Source organism: Balaenoptera borealis, assembly GCF_965194805.1.
Source record: "Balaenoptera borealis genome assembly, chromosome: 7".
Taxonomy (NCBI): Eukaryota; Metazoa; Chordata; class Mammalia; order Artiodactyla; family Balaenopteridae; genus Balaenoptera; species Balaenoptera borealis.
The window spans coordinates 76,412,810-76,433,603 of record NC_138864.1 but is presented as its reverse complement, the minus strand read 5'-3'; the positions used below and the strand labels follow the sequence as shown (position 1 = coordinate 76,433,603).

At 35.7% G+C, this 20,794-nt stretch overlaps 1 protein-coding gene across 1 annotated transcript in view; it reads left to right on the top strand.

The window, feature by feature from the left end:
- The window catches only part of ZNF804B (zinc finger protein 804B), a 53,245-nt gene that overhangs the window by 12,690 nt on the left and 19,761 nt on the right, over positions 1 to 20,794 (top strand). The window contains exon 2 of the mRNA XM_082398212.1: positions 299 to 20,794. This exon is cut by the window's right edge and continues 19,761 nt beyond it. Within this exon, the coding sequence (XP_082254338.1) occupies positions 402 to 3,923 (3,522 nt within the window). The 5' untranslated portion in view covers positions 299 to 401 and the 3' untranslated portion in view covers positions 3,924 to 20,794. The remainder of the gene's footprint in view (positions 1 to 298) is intronic.

The following is a 20,794-nucleotide window of genomic DNA, read 5'->3' as shown; positions in this document are numbered from 1 at the left end:
GACATAATGTGATGTAAATGCGATAGTTTATTTTCTTTTGCAGCACTAGCATAAGATATTCATCTGCTATTGCTTTTTGCTAATTTCAAAAGAATCCACTTAAGAGATGCATTTTAGAAATTGCCACTATAAAACATAGATATACTGAGTTATATAGGCATAGTGAAATTGTTACATTACAATAGACATAGTTCATAAATAGTATCAGAACCCATCATCAAACACTATAAAATGTTCACATATAGGTAAGATTTCAAATCTGATGTCTTAATCATTTAAATATTTATTCTATTTACAGTGTTTCTGGAAATGGACCAGCATACAAAGCCCCCAGGGTAGCTATAGAAAAGCAACTCCAGCAAGGAATTTTCCCAGTTAAGAGTGGCAGAAAGGTATCGTGCATGAAGAGTGCTTTTCTCCTTAAAGGAAAGAATCTCTCCAGAAGCATTCCTGATAAACAGCGGTCCACCACACCAAATCAACGCCAGTTACAAACGGACAGACGTTTGTTTGGAAATCAGGTACCACAAACATCCTCAAATCTTAGCAATGCAAATCACAGGACAGGAGTGTCATTTTCTTTTTCCAAAAAAGTGCATCTAAAATTAGAATCTTCAGCATCAGTTTTCAGTGAGAACACAGAAGAAACCCACGATTGTAACAAGTCACCCATCTATAAAACAAAACAAACCGCAGAGAAATGCATGTGCTGCAGGTTTGCAAATGAAGATACACACCTCACTAAGGAAAAAGATAGAAACATCTTATCAAGCCATCTGGAAAGTATTTTACACAATACCTTCTCCATAAGTTCTGAAATTTTGCAAGACAAAAATGACTCTGTTGATGAAACACTAGAAGATTCGATTGGCATTCATGCTTCATTCAGTAAATCTAACATTCATCTTTCAGATGTGGATTTTACTCCTTCCAGCAGAGCAAAGGAAACTAGAAATACACTGAAGAACACTTCAGAAAACCTCAGTAATCACTCATGCCAAGCAAATGTTTCCTCCAGCCCACCAAACATTTACAAGCACAGTGATGCCAGGATATTTGAATGTTTGGATGAGCTTCCATCAATAGAGCCAAGTGAACAAAGCAGTACAGTTCATCTGAATCCCAACTCCAGAAAGGAGAAGAAAGAAAAATCATTAGATAAAATAGAAAGAGTTAACAGAAATGTACAAAGTCTTGTAAGAGAGGCATATCCCCGTGATGTGAAGTCCAAACCACTGCCTTATCTCCACGTACAAAGCAAGGATGGCCATACCACTCTCCAATGGCCTACGGAACTGCTTCTCTTTACAAAAACAGAGCCCTGTATCTCTTATGGATGCAACCCATTATATTTTGATTTTAAGCTTTCTCGAAACACAAAGGATAGCCATGATCCAGAGGACTTAAAAACAGAATTGCTGAAAGGGCCCTCAGAAATGAAGACTACAATGGAAAACCAAGTCTCAGGTTTAATTAAAGACCAACAAAAACTGATCCAAGAAGATAATCAGTCTCTGAAACCAAAGATGATGATAGCTAATCCAGATTGGGAAAATTTCCAGAGAAAATATAATTTGGGCTACAACAATTCTGAGCCCAGCGCGAGTGAACATAATTTTAGTGCAAGTGATTTGGAAATGAAAAATCCTGAAGTGCCTGCTTACCTTGATATCTCTCTAAAGAATTGTGTAAGAAAGAATAATAATAGTGATAATGAACTTAAGGAACCTTCAAGGGCCCGTTGGCAAAGCTGCCAGAGGGTAATTCTAAGTGATGCAAATGAGGGCCTATCTTTCTCTCCGTATATCTCTAGGACTAAAAAACATAAACTGATTTCCTGTGATCCTCATTTGGATTTTGAAGATGGGAATAAATTCACCTGGAATTCTAGTCCTTACACAGTAAGGGGCCGCAGTGACCATGGGAAGGACTTCAGTGTAATTTTGAATAGTAACTACATCAGGATGACCAGCAGGGTTTCTGGATGTGGAAAAGCAAGTTACAAGAGAAGTTCTCCAAAGGTGTCTCTGAATACATGTTCTAGCCCTTCAAACACAACCCCTGGCAGTACATCCAGCTTGAGAAGTACTTGTTCAAAGCATAAGTCCAGTGGTCATGGTAGAGGTAATTTGCTCTACTTTTGTAAAAGAGAACACAACTCAGTCGAAAGGCACAAACGGAAACGCCGCAAGCACAGCTGTCTCTTCTTATCTGATGAGCTAGCAAAGAGTGATTGCCCACAGTCTGCAACCCAGAGTGACAGGGGCTGCAAGTTGTGGGAATCAGTTAAAAATGAAAAATATTCAAAACATGGTTACGGCCACTGCAGAGAAAAATATAAACTGGGCGAAAATCAACAATTTTCAGGGCCAAAATCCAAGAGAATCACCCATTGTGATTCTAGCTCACGGTTTTCTTGTGCTGGAAACAGTGAAAACCCACCTAATTGCCAGGGACCTCAGCACAGCAGATGGGGCTCTTACTCAAGAGAGAAAATGTATTACTTAAATCAAAGTGAAAGAAGTCAACAGTCTTTGGACAGCCCTCATATTTGTGATCTGGAAAAAGTAAAACCCATGCAGTGTAACTCTGGGAATATCAGCTGTCTTCTAAAGAACTGTTCAAGCAGCCCTTCAGAAACCACAGAGTTGAACACTGTAGAAGGAGAGAGGACTCCCCTGACAGCCAAAAGTCTTTTAGAAAGAGTACAAGCCAAGAAATGTCAGGAACAATCAACTCATTTTGAGGTCTCTTCAAACAGCTGTAAAAATGAATCAGAGGCTCCTTCACAAATCCAATGCACAGTGCAATTTACACCACCAGGCTGTAACAGACCTGCATTGCCTTTGTCTGAAAAAGTACAGAACACAAGTAGAAGAAGAAAGGATAAAGGCAGTGTAATGCAAAGAACTATTGACAAAGACAAAGTCAAAAATTCCCAGACAAATGATTTTACTGTTTTAGTAGACACTGATTGTGACGATCATCTTTCTAAAGGTATAATTCACGTAGTAGCAGAGTCTCAGTTACCAAACATGAAAAAGTATCCAACAACAAAAGAACAGTCAAAATCATTAATTAGTGAAGTCCAACCTTTTATTCAAAGCTGTGACCCAGTACCAAAAGATTTCCCTGGTGCTTTCTCATCTAGTAGATATACTGGTGTTACTGATTCAATAGAGACCAAAGAGGACCAAATAAATCTAGACTTACAGGATGTAAGCATGCATATGAATCAGGTAGAGGGGAATATAAACTCTTACTATGACAGAACTATGCAGAAGCATGACAAAGTAGCAGATGACTTAGAAGTGTGTCATAAATCTCTCTCTCCCCCATTAATTCAACAGCCCATAACATTTTCTCCTGATGAAATAGATAAATATAAGCTCTTACAGCTACAAGCCCAGCAGCATATGCAGAAACAGCTCCTATCAAAGCATCTTCGAGTTGTGCCTGCTGCAGGGCCCACTGCCTTCTCTCCAGCCTCCGCTGTACAGACAGTTCCAGGTCACCAGCAGGCTTCTATCACCACCATCCACCACACGTTCCTGCAGCATTTTGTTTCTGCTTCCATAAATGCCCATAGCAGTCACCTCCCTATAGCTCATCTGCATCCTCTTTCCCAGCCACATTTTAATCCATTCACATTTTCACCTCTGACTCCAACCATCATCCCTGCACACCCCACTTTCTTAGCGGGTCATCCCCTGCACTTGGTCACTGCTACTCCCTGCCACCCATCTCACATAACACTTCAGCCCCTGCCCCCTGCAGCATTTATCCCCACATTGTTTGGCCCTCACTGCAACCCAGCCACAACTTCTATCATCCACTTGAATCCTTTAATTCAACCACTGTTTCAAGGTCAAGATCTTTGCCATCATTCTTGCTCCAGTCAGATGCAACCATTAATGGAGTGAAAGAAGCCTTAAATATGTCAGCTCACTTGAACTAACAGGTGTTAAAGCCCCTCTTCTGGATAAATAAAACAAATTGTCACTACCTACAAAATGATGTATTTAAAGTGGTCTGATTATTATAAGATTTAAAATAGTGGTACCAATGCAAAATGTGACCAATATAGAAATATGAACTGAATTGCCGATATTGAAATACAAGCATTTTAAGGATTTCTTTTAATTTGCAAAAATAATTGGACAAACTTAAAGTAGTTTGATGGAAAGGTAGAGGGAAACGTGTTAAAGATATTTTTGAATGAGTTCTCACATAATGTTATAAAAAATAGAAAAAAGTTAGGCAGATCATTAATATTGCAAAGAAAATTAAATGAAACATAATACTCTATCTTCTAGGTGTTCATTGGACGAGTGAACGAATGAATGAATGAATGCATATTTGGTTTTATTTATCAGGTAATAATAAAAGGTCAGTGAAAGAAAATTATGTGTTAAAAATTGTTCATATGGTTCACTGTCGACTAACCTTTCAATAAATATAATGTTTCAACCAATATAAACTATATTTTCATAGGAAATAAGAGATGGCAAGAAATTTTCTGACTAATTCAGATTGAAAACTACTCCTCAATGCAAAATAGTCTTATGCAGATTGTATGGCTGGGTTTCTGTGGAAGATTGAATTAACTTCATTTCACACACTTCTATGTCAAGAGAATTTTGTAATTGTAAGAATCACCAACATCTAAAATTAATAATGTTTAATTTTTGTATGAGAAAACATATATAAACTATCATTAGTATTTGATAATGCAAAATAAAAAAAATAAAGTATACTCAGAGTAATATTTTGTATATATTGGTCAAACTTTCAAATATTATTGGGGCTAAAATATTAAGTTTTCTTTATTCTCCTACTCAGAAATCAGTGTTCAGCCAACATATGTATAACTGGAGAGGTAAAGCTTTGGAAATGTCAAAAATTTTACATGATATTTATTGAGAAAAATCTTAAAAGTGTTCAGTGTATTTTGTTCAATTTTACTAGATATTTATAAAATACCATGAATGATGATGAATAAAATAACCATTCCTATAATTTTGCAAATGATTTTAAACATTCATCCAAAATGTTTTCTGACCCACAGAATTTGCATTTCTTATATCTATATTTCTCAATGACCCTCTAGTTAAGTTTATTATTTTATATTCTTAAAAGAAAGAAAACTTGTGTGGCTGTACATTCCCCATGAGCATGGGTTTCAGAGAAAGTCAAATTAAACAAAAATAGAGGTAATCAGTCATCACCACTGTGTGTATGATGATGCAAACTCCTTTACCACTAGAAGATGAGAAGGATGGCTTATACAGACTTGGCTTCACAGGAATGAGAGCTGTACTTACTGAAGACCTACTGTGCACCAAGATAGGTTGAGCACTAGGCCCTCATTATCTCATTTAATCTTCACAAATGTATTGATATTTTGAGATCAGTATTATCATTCCTCTGTACAGATGAGGAAAATGAAGTTGAAAGGTTAAGTTCCTAACACTTGCAAACAGTAGGAAAGGACATCTTTGATGCTGGTGAGGGAGAGATGAAGAGAGAAGAGAGAAAGAGAGAATAAAGTGAATTAAAAACTTTAACATAAAGAAACAACATAGTTTCCTAGATATCACCAGAAACTTGTGGGATGGAAATTTTGACTGGAGTATGGCAGTGAAAAAGCCTAGCTTATCTAAAAGGAATAGAAAAATGGAAGCAAGACATCAAATTGCAAGAAATTCTATACTTGTGTGGAACTCCATAAAAGTGATTATAAAAGAATATTGGTAAACATTGAGTGAATTCAAAAAAAGTGAAATAAATGGAATATTTCTTATAAAAATAGATGATAAATGGCCTGGCACATAAAAGGAAAAGTAATGTGGATGACTGTTTCCTAAAACAGATTACAAAGTTGATGTAGCGCCAAGACAGAGTAATTATGGGAATTCACTAGAAGTCTTATTATGAAAAAGACAGCACCTGGTTAATATTTATAATTCTCTTGGTGATAGTTTAATCTCTCAGAAGGTTAAAATAGAGAACCTCTACTGGGCACTTAATTTTGACTACCAAGGATAGATTGATATGAATTGATGGCATGGAAATGACTATCTTGTATTATCAGCAATGGAAATGTTCACAGGATATACTTACTGTCTTGAACTAAGGGAAAGCAGACTTCACCATTTAAATAAAAGATAACTTGTACTTCAGGGTAGGAAATTATAAAAGTTGTAGCATCACATGAGTAAAGCTACCATTACAAAAGATTCCAATGAGGCAGAAAAATGTAGTCCTTTAGACAATCCAATATAAACTGAATGAGGAAAACATTCAGAGTAATTGTTCAAGTACCATACATACATAAACAGTAAGACAATAGCTATGGATCAAAAATGAACAGAGATTAAGTTAATGCCTTTTAAATATCCCATTTATTGGGAAAATCAAAAGATTTTTTTTTGCTTCTGCATACTGCTAGGCAGATGATCTAATAACAACAACAACAATAATAATAAAGTAGTGTTACTTAAATCTGATTTTGTTTTGTTTTCCCTATTAAGGAGAAAGTTCTTCAAAGTGGAAATTATAGAACCAACATGGATAAGAATTTTGGAACATACAGAGAAAATTATTTCCTTGCCACTTCAAATAAGTTTGAATCTTCACATTTACAAGAATCTTACCGTAGAATATTAAAATTTCCTAAAGAAGACCTCATGACATCAATCGTCCTTGAGAAATTAGGCAGACTGGAAGAGAAGTTAGAACAAGCATCTCTACTTTTATAAAAGGAGCAATATTTAATATAGGTATTACTGATTTAAAAGCATATTTATAGACAAAATTTTAAGCAGAGTGTTTAATGAAGATGAAAAGACAATCATTAGTAACTCTAACAGGTATACTAAAAACAAATAGTACAAAAACAAAAGTATTTTATTTTTCCTTTATTCACTTTATTTTCTTTCTCATTTAACAAGTATATATTAAGAGCCATGTGCTAGGCAGTAATCTAACTGTTGTTGATATAATAATAATCAAAACTAGAAATAATGCCATAATATAATTTAATTCTAATTGAGTCATGCAGACAAAAACCAAAATAGTCAAGTGATATAATGCTATGCCAGATAATGATAAACACTACTGAGGAAAATAAATAGGGAAAAGCAGATAAAGGTGCTTGGGCAGGAGTAGCGGCTAAAGTACAATTTTAAATAGGGTAGTCAGAGGAAGCTTCACTGTGAAAGTGATATTTCAGCAAAGACCTGAAGGAAGTGAGCATTCTAGGCTAAGGGAAGACCAGGTTTCAATAACTCGTTGGGTATGCTTGTCATACTTAAAAGATGGTATGAGAACACTGTGCCTGGGAAAGAAGGTTTCAGAGACAGAATTACGGGAGATAAGGTCAGAGAAATAATTTTGGAGCAAAATCATGTGGGATCATGCCAACCGTTATAATGACTGGCTTCTACTGTGAGATGGAAACTATTGGATAACTTTAGCAGATGAGCAACATGATTCTTCTTAGATTTTACCAGGGTCATTCAGCTATTGCATTGTGAATAATCACTAGGGGAGTGAAGATTGGAGTACGAAGGCCAATTAGTAGATGGAAATGTTTCAGGCAAGAGAATGCAGTGACTTGCTCAGTGATAGTCTAATGGAGATGTTGAGAAGTGGTGAGACTCTGGATTTATTTTGAAGGTAGGGCTGAGAAAATGTGCTTCATGTTGGGCATAAGGTATAAGACAAAGAAAGGAATCAGAGGTGATATATCAGTACTTCTTGCACAAGCAACTAGGAGGATGGATTTACTGTTAACTGAAATACAGAATACTATGGGAGGAACAGGAGAGGAGAGGAGGATTGGTTTAAATATTCTATTTGAGATGCCTGTTAAATATTGAAGTGGAGATATTGAGTTGGTAGTTGGAAATATGAATCTGAAGTTTGAGTAGAGGTGTGAAAAGAACAAATACTTTCTGGAATTATTAATGTATAGAAAGAATCTGAAGCCATTAGCCTGGGTAATACCAACAGGGGTAGGTAGGGTGGATAAAATGTTCAGAGACTGAGCCCTAGTTCACTCTGATTTTAAGAGTGGAAGTAGAAGGAACCATATATCCATTCTTTTTCAGATTTTTTTCCCATAAAAACGAGACCATGATGAACTTCCAAGTTTCATAGGAAAAAATCAGAACAATGTGTGCCTATAAGGCAAGTAAAGAAAGTGAATCAAAGAAGTGAGAGTGATCAACCCTGTCACATGTTGCTGAGTCAGGTAAGAAGAGGACAGAAAATTAAGTATTCTTTTAGCTACGTAGAGCTTGGTTGTTACCTTGACCAGAGACATTGTGGTGAAGTGGGTGGTTGGGGGCAAAAGATAGTAAAATGTGTGGGTATTTTATAGAGAGACATTTTATGATTCTTATAAATATCCTTATGGACAATAGTCAGTGCTATATGACAAACGTGCTTTTATTGCTAGTTAAACAACTATACCCCAAGAGTATTGAGACCTGGACTAATTTCAATTTCGAGGGAGGGTTGTAGATACTAGTTACAAGTCTTTGTGTTGTAGTCTGTTATATTCAGCATTTCATAAAACGTGGGCAAAATCATGGAAGACATGTCTAACAGATAGGAGGAAAACACAAACCCAAGAGGACCAGGAATGGAGTGAATGGCACAATACCATGTGAAAAAAATTCAAAAATCATAAAAATGGGACAAAATTTGAAAGGTGAAATTTAGCACGAATAAATAACAGAGTCTTGTACACACAGATTGTTGAGGAGACAGAGCCTAATTCTAGTTCATCAATAAGATGAAGGGTTTAGTAGATTACAAGCACTATGGGACCCAGTGATGTTAAGAAGCTGGCGAAAAGTTATGAAATATTAGGTTATTCTAAAGGAATTACACAGAATTAGAAAAATGGCATTCTTTTAAGTTTTTAAAATTACTTTTATTGATATATAATTTATATAACATTCATTAATTTAAGGTGTAAACCATAATGATTTGATATTTGCATATATTGCAAAATGATCATCACAATAAGTCCATTTAACATTCATCACCATATGTAGGTACAAATTTTTTTCTCATGATGAGTACTTTTATTATTTTTTAACATCTTTATTGGAGTATAATTGCTTTACATTGTTGTATTAGTTGCTGCTGTATTAACAAAGTGAATCAGCTATATGCATACATATATCCCCATATCCCCTCCCTCTTGTGTCTCCCTCCCACCCTCCCTATGCCACCCCTCTAGGTGGACACAAAGCACCGAGCTGATCTCTCTGTGCTATGCGGTTGCTTCCCACTAGCTATCTGTATGACATTTGGTAGTGTATTTATGTCCATGCCACTCTCTCACTTCATCCCAGCTTACCCTTCCCCCTCCCCATATCCTCAAGTCCATTCTCTATGTCTATGTCTATGTCTATGTCTTTATTCCTGTCCTGCCCCTAGGTTCCTCAGGACCATTTTCTTTTCTTTTTTTTTAGATTCCATATATATGTGTTAGCATACAGTATTTGCTTTCTCTTTCTGACATACTTCACTCTGTATGACAGACTCTAGGTCCATCCACCTCACTACAAATAACTCAATTTCGTTTCTTTTTATGGCTGAGTAATATTCCATTGTATATATCTGCCACATCTTCTTTATCCATTCATCTGTCGATGGACACTTAGGTTACTTCCATGCCCTGGCTATTGTAAATACAGCTGTAATGAACATTGTGGTGCATGACTCTTTTTGAATTATGGTTATCTCAGGGTATACACCCAGTAGTGGGATTGCTGTGTCATATGGTAGTTCTATTTTTACTTTTTTAAGGCACCTCCATACTGTTCTCCATAGTGGCTGTATCTATTTACATTCCCACCCACACTGCAAGAGGGTTCCCTCTTCTACACACCCTCTCCAGCATTTATTGTTTGTAGATTTTTTGATGATGGCCATTCTGACCAGTATGAGGTGATACATAATTGTAGTTTGGATTTGCATTTCTCTAATGATTAGTGATGTTGAGCATCCTTTCATGTGTTTGTTGGCAATCTGTATATCTTCTTTGGAGAAATGTCTATTTAGGTCTTCTGCCCATTTTTTGGATTGGGTTGTTTGCTTTTTGATATTGAGCTGCATGAGCTGCTTGTATATTTTGGAGATTAATCCTTTGTCAGTTCTTCGTTTGCAAATATTTTCTCCCATTCTGAGGGTTGTCTCTTTGTCTTGTTTATGGTTTCCTTTGCTGTGCAAAAGCTTTTAAGTTTCATTAGGTCCCATTTGTTTCTTTTTGTTTTTATTTCCATTTCTCTAGGAGGTGGGTCAAAAAGGATCTTGTTGTGATTTATGTGACAGAGTTTTCTGCCTATGTTTTCCTCTAAGAGTTTTATAGTGTCTGGCCTTACATTTAGGTATTTAATCCATTTTAAGTTTATTTTTCTGTATGGTGTTAGGGAGTGTCCTAATTTCATTCTTTTACATATAGCTGTCCAGCACCACTTACTGTAGAGGCTGTCTTTTCTGCATTGTATACTCTTGCCTCCTTTATCAAAGATAAGGTGACCATATATGTGTGGGTTTATCTCTGGGCTTTCTATCCTGTTTCCATTGATCTATATTTCTGTTTTTGTGCCAGTACCATACTGTCTTGATTACTGTAGTTTTATAGTATAGTCTGAAGTCTGGGCACCTGATTCCTCCAGCTCCGTTTTTCTCTCTCAAGATTGTTCTGGCTATTCAGGGTCTTTTGTGTTTCCATACAAATTGTGACATTTTCTGTTCTAGTTCTGTGAAAAATGCCATTGGTAGTTTGATAGGGATTGCACTGAATCTGTAGATTGCTTTGGGTGGTATAGTCATTTTCACAATGTTGATTCGTCCAATCCAAGAACATGGTATATATTTCCATCTGTTTGTATCATCTTTAATTTATTTCATCAGTGTCATAGATTTCTGCATACAGGTCTTTTGTCTCCTTAGGTAAGTTTATTCCTAGCTATTTTATTCTTTTTGTTGCAATGGTAAATTGGAGTGTTTCCTTAATTTCTCTTTCAGATTTTTCATCATTCGTGTATCGGAATGCAAGAGAATTCTGTGCATTAATTTTGTATCCTTCTACTTTACCAAATTCATTGATTAGTTCTAGTAGTTTTCTGGTAGTGTCTTTAGGATTCTCTATGTATACTATCATGTGATCTGGAAACAGTGACAGTTTTACTTCTTCTTTTCCAATTTGTATTCCTTTTATTTCTTTTTCTTTTCTGATTACTGTGGCTAAAACTTCCAAAACTATGTTGAATAATAATGGTGAGAGGGGGCAACCTTGTCTTGTTCCAGATCTTAGTGGAAATGGTTTCAGTGTTTCACCATTCAGAATGATGTTGGCTGTGGGTTTGTCATATATGGTCTTTATTATGTTGAGGTAAGTTCCCTCTATGCCTACTTTCTGGAGGGTTTTTATCATAAATGGGTGTTGAATGTTGTCACAGGCTTTTTCTGCATCTATTGAGATGATCATATGGTTTTTCTCCTTCAATTTGTTAATATGGTTTATCACGTTGATTGATTTGCATATATTGAAGAATCCTTGCATTCCTGGGATAAACCCCACTTGATCCTAGTGTATGATCGTTTTAATGTGCTGTTGGATTCTGTTTGCTAGTATTTTGTTGAGGATTTTTGCATCTTTGTTCATCAGTGGTATTGGCCTGTAGTTTTTTTTCTTTGTGACATCTTTGTCTGCTTTTCGTATCAGGGTGATGCTGGCTTTGTAAAATGAGCTTGGTAGTGTTCCTCCCTCTGCTCTACTTTGGAAGAGTTTGATAAGGATAGGTGTTAGATCTTCTCTAAATGTTTGATAGAATTTGCCTGTGAAGCCATCTGGTCCTGGGCTTTTGTTTGTTGGAAGATTTTAAATCACAGTCTCAATTTCAGAGCTTGTGATTGGTCTGTTTATATTTTCTATTTCTTCCTGGTTCAGTCTTGGAAGTGTGTGCTTTTCTAAGAATTTGTCCATTTCTTCCAGCTTGTCGATTTTATTAGCATACAGTTGCTTGTAGTAATCTCTCATGATCCTTTTTATTTCTGCAGTGTCAGTTGTTACTTCTCCTTTTTCATTTCTAATTCTATTGATTTGCGTCTTCTCCCTTTTTTTCTTGATGAGTCTGGGTAGTAGTTTATCAATTTTGTTTCTCTTCTAAAAAAAACCAGCTTTTAGTTTTATTGATCTTTGCTATTGTTTCCTTCATTTCTTTTGCATTTATTTCTGATCTGATCTTTATGATTTCTTTCCTTCTGCTAACTTAGGTTTGTTTAATTCTTCTTTCTCTAATTGCTTTAGGTGTAAGTTTAGGTTGTTTATTTGAGATGTTTCTTGTTTCTTGAGGTAGCATTGTATTGTTATAAACTTCCCTCTTAGAACTGCTATTGGTGAATCCCATAGGTTTTGGATCGTCGTGTTTTCATTGTCATTTGTTTCTAGGTATTTTTGGATTTCCTTTTTGATTTCTTCAGTGATCTCTTGGTTATTTAGTAGTGTGTTGTTTAGCCTCCATGTGTTTGTATTTTTTACAGATTTTTTTCCTGTAATTGATATCTAGTCTCATAGCATTGTGGTCAGAAAAGATACTTGATACAATTTCAATCTTCATAAATTTACCAAGGCTTGATTTGTGACCCAAGATATGATCTATCCTGGAGAATGTTCCATGAGCACTTGAGAAGAAAGTGGATTCTGTAGTTTTTGGATAGAATGTCCTATAAATATCAATTAAGTCCATCTTGTTTAATGTATCATTTAAAGCTTGTGTTCCCTTATTTATTTTCATTTTGGATGATCTGTCCATTGGTGGAAGTGGGGTGTTGAGGTCCCCTACTATGATTGTGTTACTGTCGATTTCCCCTTTTATGGCTGTTAGCATTTGCCTTATGTATTGAGGTGCTCCTATGTTGGGTGCAGAAATATTTACAATTGTTGTATCTTCTTGGATTGATCCCTTGATCATTATGTACTGTCCTTCTTTGTCTCTTGTAATAGTCTTTATTTTAAAGTTTATTTTGTCTGATATGAGAATTGCTACTCCAGCTTTCTTTTGATTTCCATTTGCATGGCCTATCTTTTTCCATCCCCTCACTTTCAGTCTGTATGTGTCCCTAGGTCTGAAGTGGGTCTCTTGTAGACAGCATATATACAGGTCTTGTTTTTGTATAGATTCAGCCAGTCTGTGTCTGTTGGTTGGAGCATTTAATTCATTTACATTAATGGTAATTATTGATATGTATGCTCCTATTACCATTTTCTTAATTGTTTTGTGTTTGTTATTGTAGGTCTTTTCCTTCTCTTGTTTTTCCTTCCTAGAAGATTTCCTTTAGCATTTGTTATAAAGCTGTTTTGGTGGTGCTGAATTCTCTTAGCTTTTTCTTGTCTGTAAAGGTTTTGATTTCTCTGTCGAATCTGAATGAGATCCTTGGTGGGTAGAGTAATCTTGGTTGTAGGTTTTTCCCTTTCATCACTTTAAATATGTCCTGCCACTCCCTTCTGGCTTGCAGAACTTCAGCTGAATGATCAGCTGTTAACCTTGTAAGGATTCCCTTGTATGTTATTTGTTGCTTTTCCCTCACTGCTTTTAATATTTTTTCTTTGTATATAATTTTTGGTAGTTTGGTTAATATGTGTCTTGGCATGTTTCTCCTTGGATTTATCCTGTATGGGACTCTCTGCACTTCCTGAACTTGACTATTTCCTTTCCCATGTTAGGGAATTTTCAATTGTAATCTCTTCAAATATTTTCTCAGACCCTTTCTTTTTCTCTTCTTTTTCTGGGACCCCTATAATTCGAATGTTTGTGCATTTAATGTTGTCCCAGATGTCTCTGAGACTGTCCACAATTCTTTTCATTCCTTTTTCTTTATTCTGCTTTGCGGTAGTTATTTCCACTATTTTATCTTCCAGGTCACTTATCCATTCTTCTGCCTCAGTTAGTCTGCTATTGATTCATTCTAGAGAATTTTTATTTCATTTATTGTGTTGTTGATCATTGTGTGTTTGCTCTTTAGTTCTTCTAGATCCTTGTTAAACTTTTGTTGTATTTTCTCTGTTTTCTTTCCAAGATTTTGGATCATCTTTACTATCATTACTCTGAATTCTTTTTCAAGTAGACTGCCTGTTTCCTCTTCATTTGTTTTGTCTGGTGGGTTTTTACCTTGCTCCTTCATCTACTGTGTGTTTCTCTGTCTTCTCATTTTCCTTAACTTACTATGTTTGTGGTCTCCTTTTCACAGGCTGGCAGTTCATAGTTCCCGTTGTTTTTGGTGTCTGCCCCCAGTGGATAAGGTTTTTTCAGTGGGTTGTGTAGGCTTCCTGGTGGAGGGGACTAGTGCCTGTGTTTTGGTGGATGAGGCTGGACCTTGTCTTTCTGGTGGGCAGGACTGTGTCCAGTCATGTGTTTTGGGTTTTCTGTGAACTTATTATGATTTTAGACAGCCTCTCTGCTAATGGGTGTGGTTGTGTTCCTGTTTTGCTAGTTGTTTGGCATAGGGTGTCCAGCACTGTAGCTTGCTGGTTGTTTAGTGGAGCTGGGTCTTAGCATTGAGATGAAGATCTCTGGGAGAGCTTTCGGCATTTGATATTACATGGAGCCAGGAGGTCTCTGGTGGACCAAAGTCCTGAACTCAGCTCTCCCACCTCAGAGGCACAGACCTGACCCTTGCCTGGAGCACCAAGACCCTGTCAGCCACACAGCTTTGTAAAACATTCAGGTTCAGCTATTTTGCATTACGTTTGACCCATCCATTCATTGCTGGTTTCTCATTAAATTCTGGGTGACAACCTTAGGCTTCTAAAAATGCATCAAGCATCCTCTGCATCGAAGTCTGATTTTCTCCTGTTATAATTCACTTTCTAGTCCTTGCTCGTTGGCTCTATTAGGTCACTTTTCTGATGCTCAGCAAGGCTGCTCACCATTCCAGTCAACAGCTCATTTGTTGCCTTAGCGGGAAGATTGGACCGAGAGGAAAGTTCTCTCACTGTGGTTTTGTTTTTTATTTCCCTGATGATTAGTGATGTTGCGGATCTTTCACACACATGTTGGCTATCTGTATAACTTCTTTGCAAAAATGTCTATTCAGGAACTCTGCCCATTTGTTAATCAGAATTTTCTTTTGCTATTGAGTTGTGTGAATTCTTTATATATTTTGAATGTTAACACCTTATCAGATGTATGACTTGCAAATATTTTCTCCTATTCAGTAGGTTGCCTTTTCATTTCATTGACGATTTCCTTTGTTGTGCAGGAGCTTATTAGTTTGATGTAGTGCTGCTTGTTTATTTTTGCTTTTATTGCCTTAGCTTTTGGTGTCAAATCCAAAATGTCATTGCTGAGACCTAAGTCAAGGAGGTTACCACCTATGTTTTCTTCTAGGAGTTTTATGGTTTCAGATCTTACATTCAAGTCTAATCCATTTTGAGTTAATTTTTTTGTGTGGTGTAAGATAGCACTTCAGTTTATTCTTTAAGGGTATTTTTTTGAACTTGGGGAAAAAAAGACCACTTGTGGAAAACTATATATTGTTCTGGAACACAATTTTTTAAAAAATATTTTAATTTATTTATTTATTTATTTATTTGGTTGTGCCAGGTCTTAGTTGTGGCAGGCAGGATCCTTAGTTGCAGTTTGCTGTCTCCTTAGTTGTGGTGTGTGAGCTCTTAGTTGTGGCATGCATGTGGGATCTAGTTCTTTGACCAGGGATCAATCCTGGGCCCTCTGCATTGGGAGTGTCGAGTCTTAACCACTGCACCACCAGGGATGTCCCTGTTCTGGAACACAATTTAAGAGAGTTATTGGTGAACTGAAGTGGATCCATAAGTGGCAGACCTGACCAATTAAGAGACCAGATTAATTTTATGTTTTTACACTGATGAACCATGAGTTCTGTGAATTAACAAAAATTATTAACTGAATACAAGTTCAATTTTCAAATATTTTAGAGAAATATTAGGTTAAATAGTTTTATTTCTTTACTTTGGCATATCTCAGAATATTTGACAAGCAATATCCACTAGACATTTCCAGAAGAAGAATAGAATATATTGAATTTCCAAAAGTAATGATAACAGAAATATATATATTTTTTGCCTGTGCACCATCTCATGGAATTAATGTTTTGTAGAACAGACTCTGGGAATTGCCACGTGAAAAATGAAACCAATGTGTGCATTCCAAAGAAAAGAACACTTACTGAGGAAAGAAATAGATGGAAATAACTTTCTAACTTTAAATATCTGAAAGGTAACACAGAGCTGTGTACTGTGGAAGATCATATTCATTCTCTTTAGGGCAGAAAAAGTAAATACTACAAAAAGGTAGGTGTTGACTCAACATGAAGAATAACTTGACAATTTGAGTTTTTTGTATTAAGTTGTAAAATCTGCATCCTGAAACATTTAAGAACTTTTTCACATTTGGATGAGCAAAAAGCTTAGCAATTTTCAGAATACTTTTCCTGGAATTTTGCTTGTGATCAATGACATATCCAGTTATTCTCTAGGGTAATTTCCAAATTTCAGATGGTTGATTCATAGGGCTTAGTTTTGGATTAACATTTTTCTTCTGATCATTATTTTTCTTCTGATATATTACTGCTACAGAGAACATTCTGAGCCATCCTCTTACTTCCCCCAAATTAGTCAGTGTGGGCTCAAACATTTTATTTTTTATTTCACTTAAGCAAAGCATACTTTGAAAGAAAATGAAATAGAAAGAAGTCTAGTTATATATTGAATTCTAAAATAGATTATTTTTTTTAGTTGCCACTGTGATGAATTATATTTTCAGCTCGGTTTCTTTCCACTTACACAATTATTTATTTAACAGTTGATTTTCAGTGTTAAACCTCTTTTATGCCTATTGCTTGGTATTTATGGGATAATTCTCTTTATGGGATTACTCTTTCACACTTGGCTCATAGAGGCAAGTTTTTGTATGTGTCTTAAATTATAAATGCTTAATTAAAAACTGAAAATGTTTTAAGAAAGACCGTAAAATCTTTACACACACACACACACACACACACACACACACACCCCTATCTATATATTTTTCTTAGAGGTTAAGAACGAGCCTAGCCTCCCTGGATTTAAGGGATAGTTAGACAAAATAAATGCTTTGTATGAAGAACTGTAAATTTGAAAAACTTCGTCTACTTTTTCATTCCCTGCCATATTCAGCAAGAAAAATTAGAGTGAGTTATAAAAAAACTATATTTCAATATTTCCTTTGAGTTCACTTTTATATATGATATAAAATATAGAAAAGAATTAGAATATGGGGAATAGTTTAGAAAGTTGAAAGTTCCCAGTTCCCAGGATTTTTTCCTTAGGCAGACATTTCACAAAATGATCCCCTGAAATTTTATTTCATTCACAGAAAGTGGATTTGACAGTGACTCCTTTTCTTCAGTTTTTGCCAGGACTTAATGGAATCTCCCTGTTTTCTCTGAATAGAAATATATTCAAAGAAACCAGTCCTATACAGCTTTCCCATTAAATGGACTATTTAATCAGTAACATTACTCAGGATCATATTTCCAGCTCTGGCCATCTCCTTAGTGCATGAAATTTTTGGTTACTTACAAAGTTCCCAATGATGGCAGCAACACAGCTTCTAAATTTTACCATAATACTTTCAAGCTGATCTAAAAACTTGATGTATTTCAATCATTTGGAACAATACTTGGAGATATTGGAGATGGCTCTCCCCCTTAGAGTACCACTTGGTATCCCAGTGTTCTAAATGTCAATGAATGAAATGTCCAGTGCCCTCCCCAGGCTGTATGGAGAGTTCACTGCCTTCTTATTAGTGAAATGACATTGCTGATCATCTCAAACCAGTAGCATATTTTTCTGTTTTCCTTAAAAATTTCCTCATGTGTTTTCAGAAAGGTGGTTGAACATTCTGAAGAATAATATATAAATATCAGATCCAAAGAATCCAAATCTCACACGTCAGTGTATGTAGCTAATGGACCTAGGAGCAAAATTGAGCTAGTGCTTATCTCTGGCCCAGCAGGGCTCAGGAGGAATTTTAATTTTGATTCTTTAAATGAATGAACTCCTGAAAAGAAATGTGCTCTCATTGGAAAATAGAGTATTAAAAAGAAAGCACATGACCACTTCCATACAGTCGTCAGGCAAACAGTTGACTACCCTTTGTGTCTCGGACTGAAACTACTTCAGTAAGATGGAAGTTTCCTCCTAAAATATGTTTTCCTGCCAATAAACCTGGGTCTAGAGGATTTTCAAAGGTTATCATTTCATTCCAGCAAAAACATTATCCACTTCTATTAGGCAGACATTTGAAGGTGATTGCTGTATTGCTTTGGATTAAGCTATGTTAAAATGGATGCCTTGGCTGAATCGGTGGGTTTAGAATAAGCCAATATTAGAGAGTTAAGCCAAAGGGTCTTTTTTCATTTTATGCAGCCATGTATCAGAGGGAGACCTCCCAATCCTTTTCTTAAATCCTTTCCCAAAGTCATTCCTTCCTTTTGCACCTCATCCCCTTTCTTAAATAGTGAGAGCAAGACCATCTTGACAAAAAGATAAATCAGGCAAATTGGAAATCTACAAAATACGTGTGTGTACATATGAGTGTATATGTGTGTGTGTTCTTAAAAATATACTCTTTAGTCTTTAGTTATAGATCTTGATCTTTGTTCAAAATAATGTTTTTCAAAACATATCCACATATTGAAACAATCAACTTCAAGAAAGGTTTCTTTTCCACCATGCGAAATTGTCTATTCCTCCTATTTGTGAGAGATTATAAAATAGTTGATAATGTAAAATGGTTATGTAGCTATTTAAAACAAATTCTCACTTTAATTCTATTTAAAGTATTTACTTTGTAATTAAAGAAGATGATAATCCGGCAATATCATACACAATCCAATAATTTTATTTTGTATCCTCTGTACAAAACTTTTTTTATTATACTGTGGCTAAGTAAATTGCACTATTGTACATGCAAAGCAGCTTTTTTAGTTTTTCAATAAATTACTTGGACTGTAGTTCAATGCAATAATATTATTTTCAATAAAAAGCTTAATGGTATAAGAGTGTTAGTCATGCATTTCTAACAAAAAGCATACCAAAATGTAAGAACAAAATCAAAAGCAAAATGGTATGGAAATATGCTGTATTTTACACTGCTGAATTTAACATTTTATTTATTATTGTATATATTTATATTATATATTTAAAAGCTTGGATTTCTTAGACTATTTCTTAAAATTTTAGTGTTGTTATAAAATAAAGCTGTTTCCTCAAGCTGAAAATAAATATGACTTTAAAAGTTCTATAGGTGTATTCTTTGTTGAAACCTATTATTTGTATACTATGTGAAGCCCTGTTTCTGTTTGTTTACTTAAAAAAAACTGTGATCTAGTAGTTTGTAATGCTCTAACAAAGCTCTATAAATACCGTCTGGAATATATTCTCTAACTGATACTATAATATAGACATGGTGGCATTCTGCCTATTATAATAATTTTAATGTAAACTTGGAAAAATACCTTAATTAATAACCCCAATAAGCTGTTATTCTCAGAAGGACTCAACTCATTAGGAAATCTCTTTAATGAAGCATGACCAATGGTGTGGGAATATGACTTGAGACTCCACTTAACTGTCACTCCTCACTTTATTTGGTCTCTGCCTTTCCCAAGACAACAATACAGAGCCCTTATCTGCTAGATGTTAGTATGATTTATTCTGTGCAAAAACTCAGACCAGGTGTTCCTAGAAATGACCGCAAGATGCTCTCTCTTTCTTGAATCACGCTGATCCTTACTCTTCCCTCTACCCTCTAACAAGCTTTAACCAAGTCCAAAAGCTCCTTGCTTCTGCACTTTAATTGGATGCCCTGTCGCTACCTGTGTGTTAAAGGAACGGGACTCTGCTTTGTTCTCTAACCCAGTGGTCGAGCCCAAGCTTTCAATGGAGAAATGTTTCAGCTGCCAATCATCTGCCTCCCCAGACTTCTACCCTAGATTCTCTATTACTATGTTGGATTCTTCTTCAGAATCCTCCTAAGGAATCAAGAAGTACCTTGCACACAACACACACACAAATGCATATGCACACATCCATTGACTGCTGACAAGAGTCATGACAGAGACTGTCATTTCTTAATTAACTTGTCACCTTTTATTGATTACCTATATGAACAAGGCCCTGTTCAGCTATCCTCCCCACTAGCTGTATTCCTGGATTCCTTTTGAGCAGGAAAATCAATTTTGCTTGAAAATGAAAGGAGATATGTTCCTAATTGCACAGAGTTGCAGAAGCAAATGTGATGTATGGTCTGCATATTCAGTGTCTGCCCCTCCCTCATGTGTGAAGCTTCTGCCAGTCAGAGCTTTGTTCACCTTCTGTGTAATTTTCGGTTCATGATGGAAATATTCGACACTTGAGGTTGTGTTCTCTTACTGTATCTGGTAGAATTGAGTCAATTCCCAAATGGCATTTGTTAACGCTTTGAATCATAGAGGTAAAATTAGCAGAACTTTGTTAATTTGCTCAGCAATAAATAAATGAGAGCTACTTAGCAGCCTGGTACACTCATGAGAGTGCCATGCTACTTTAAAAAATCTTCGGGTGAACAGTTTACAGATTAAATATTTTCTTCACCATTTTATCAAAGAGATAGCTCGAAGACATGGTATTTCAATTATTTGGCTTGGTTATAGCATATAACATCTTCAGAGGAGGGATTAAACCCCAATTCTCTTCATGAGACTG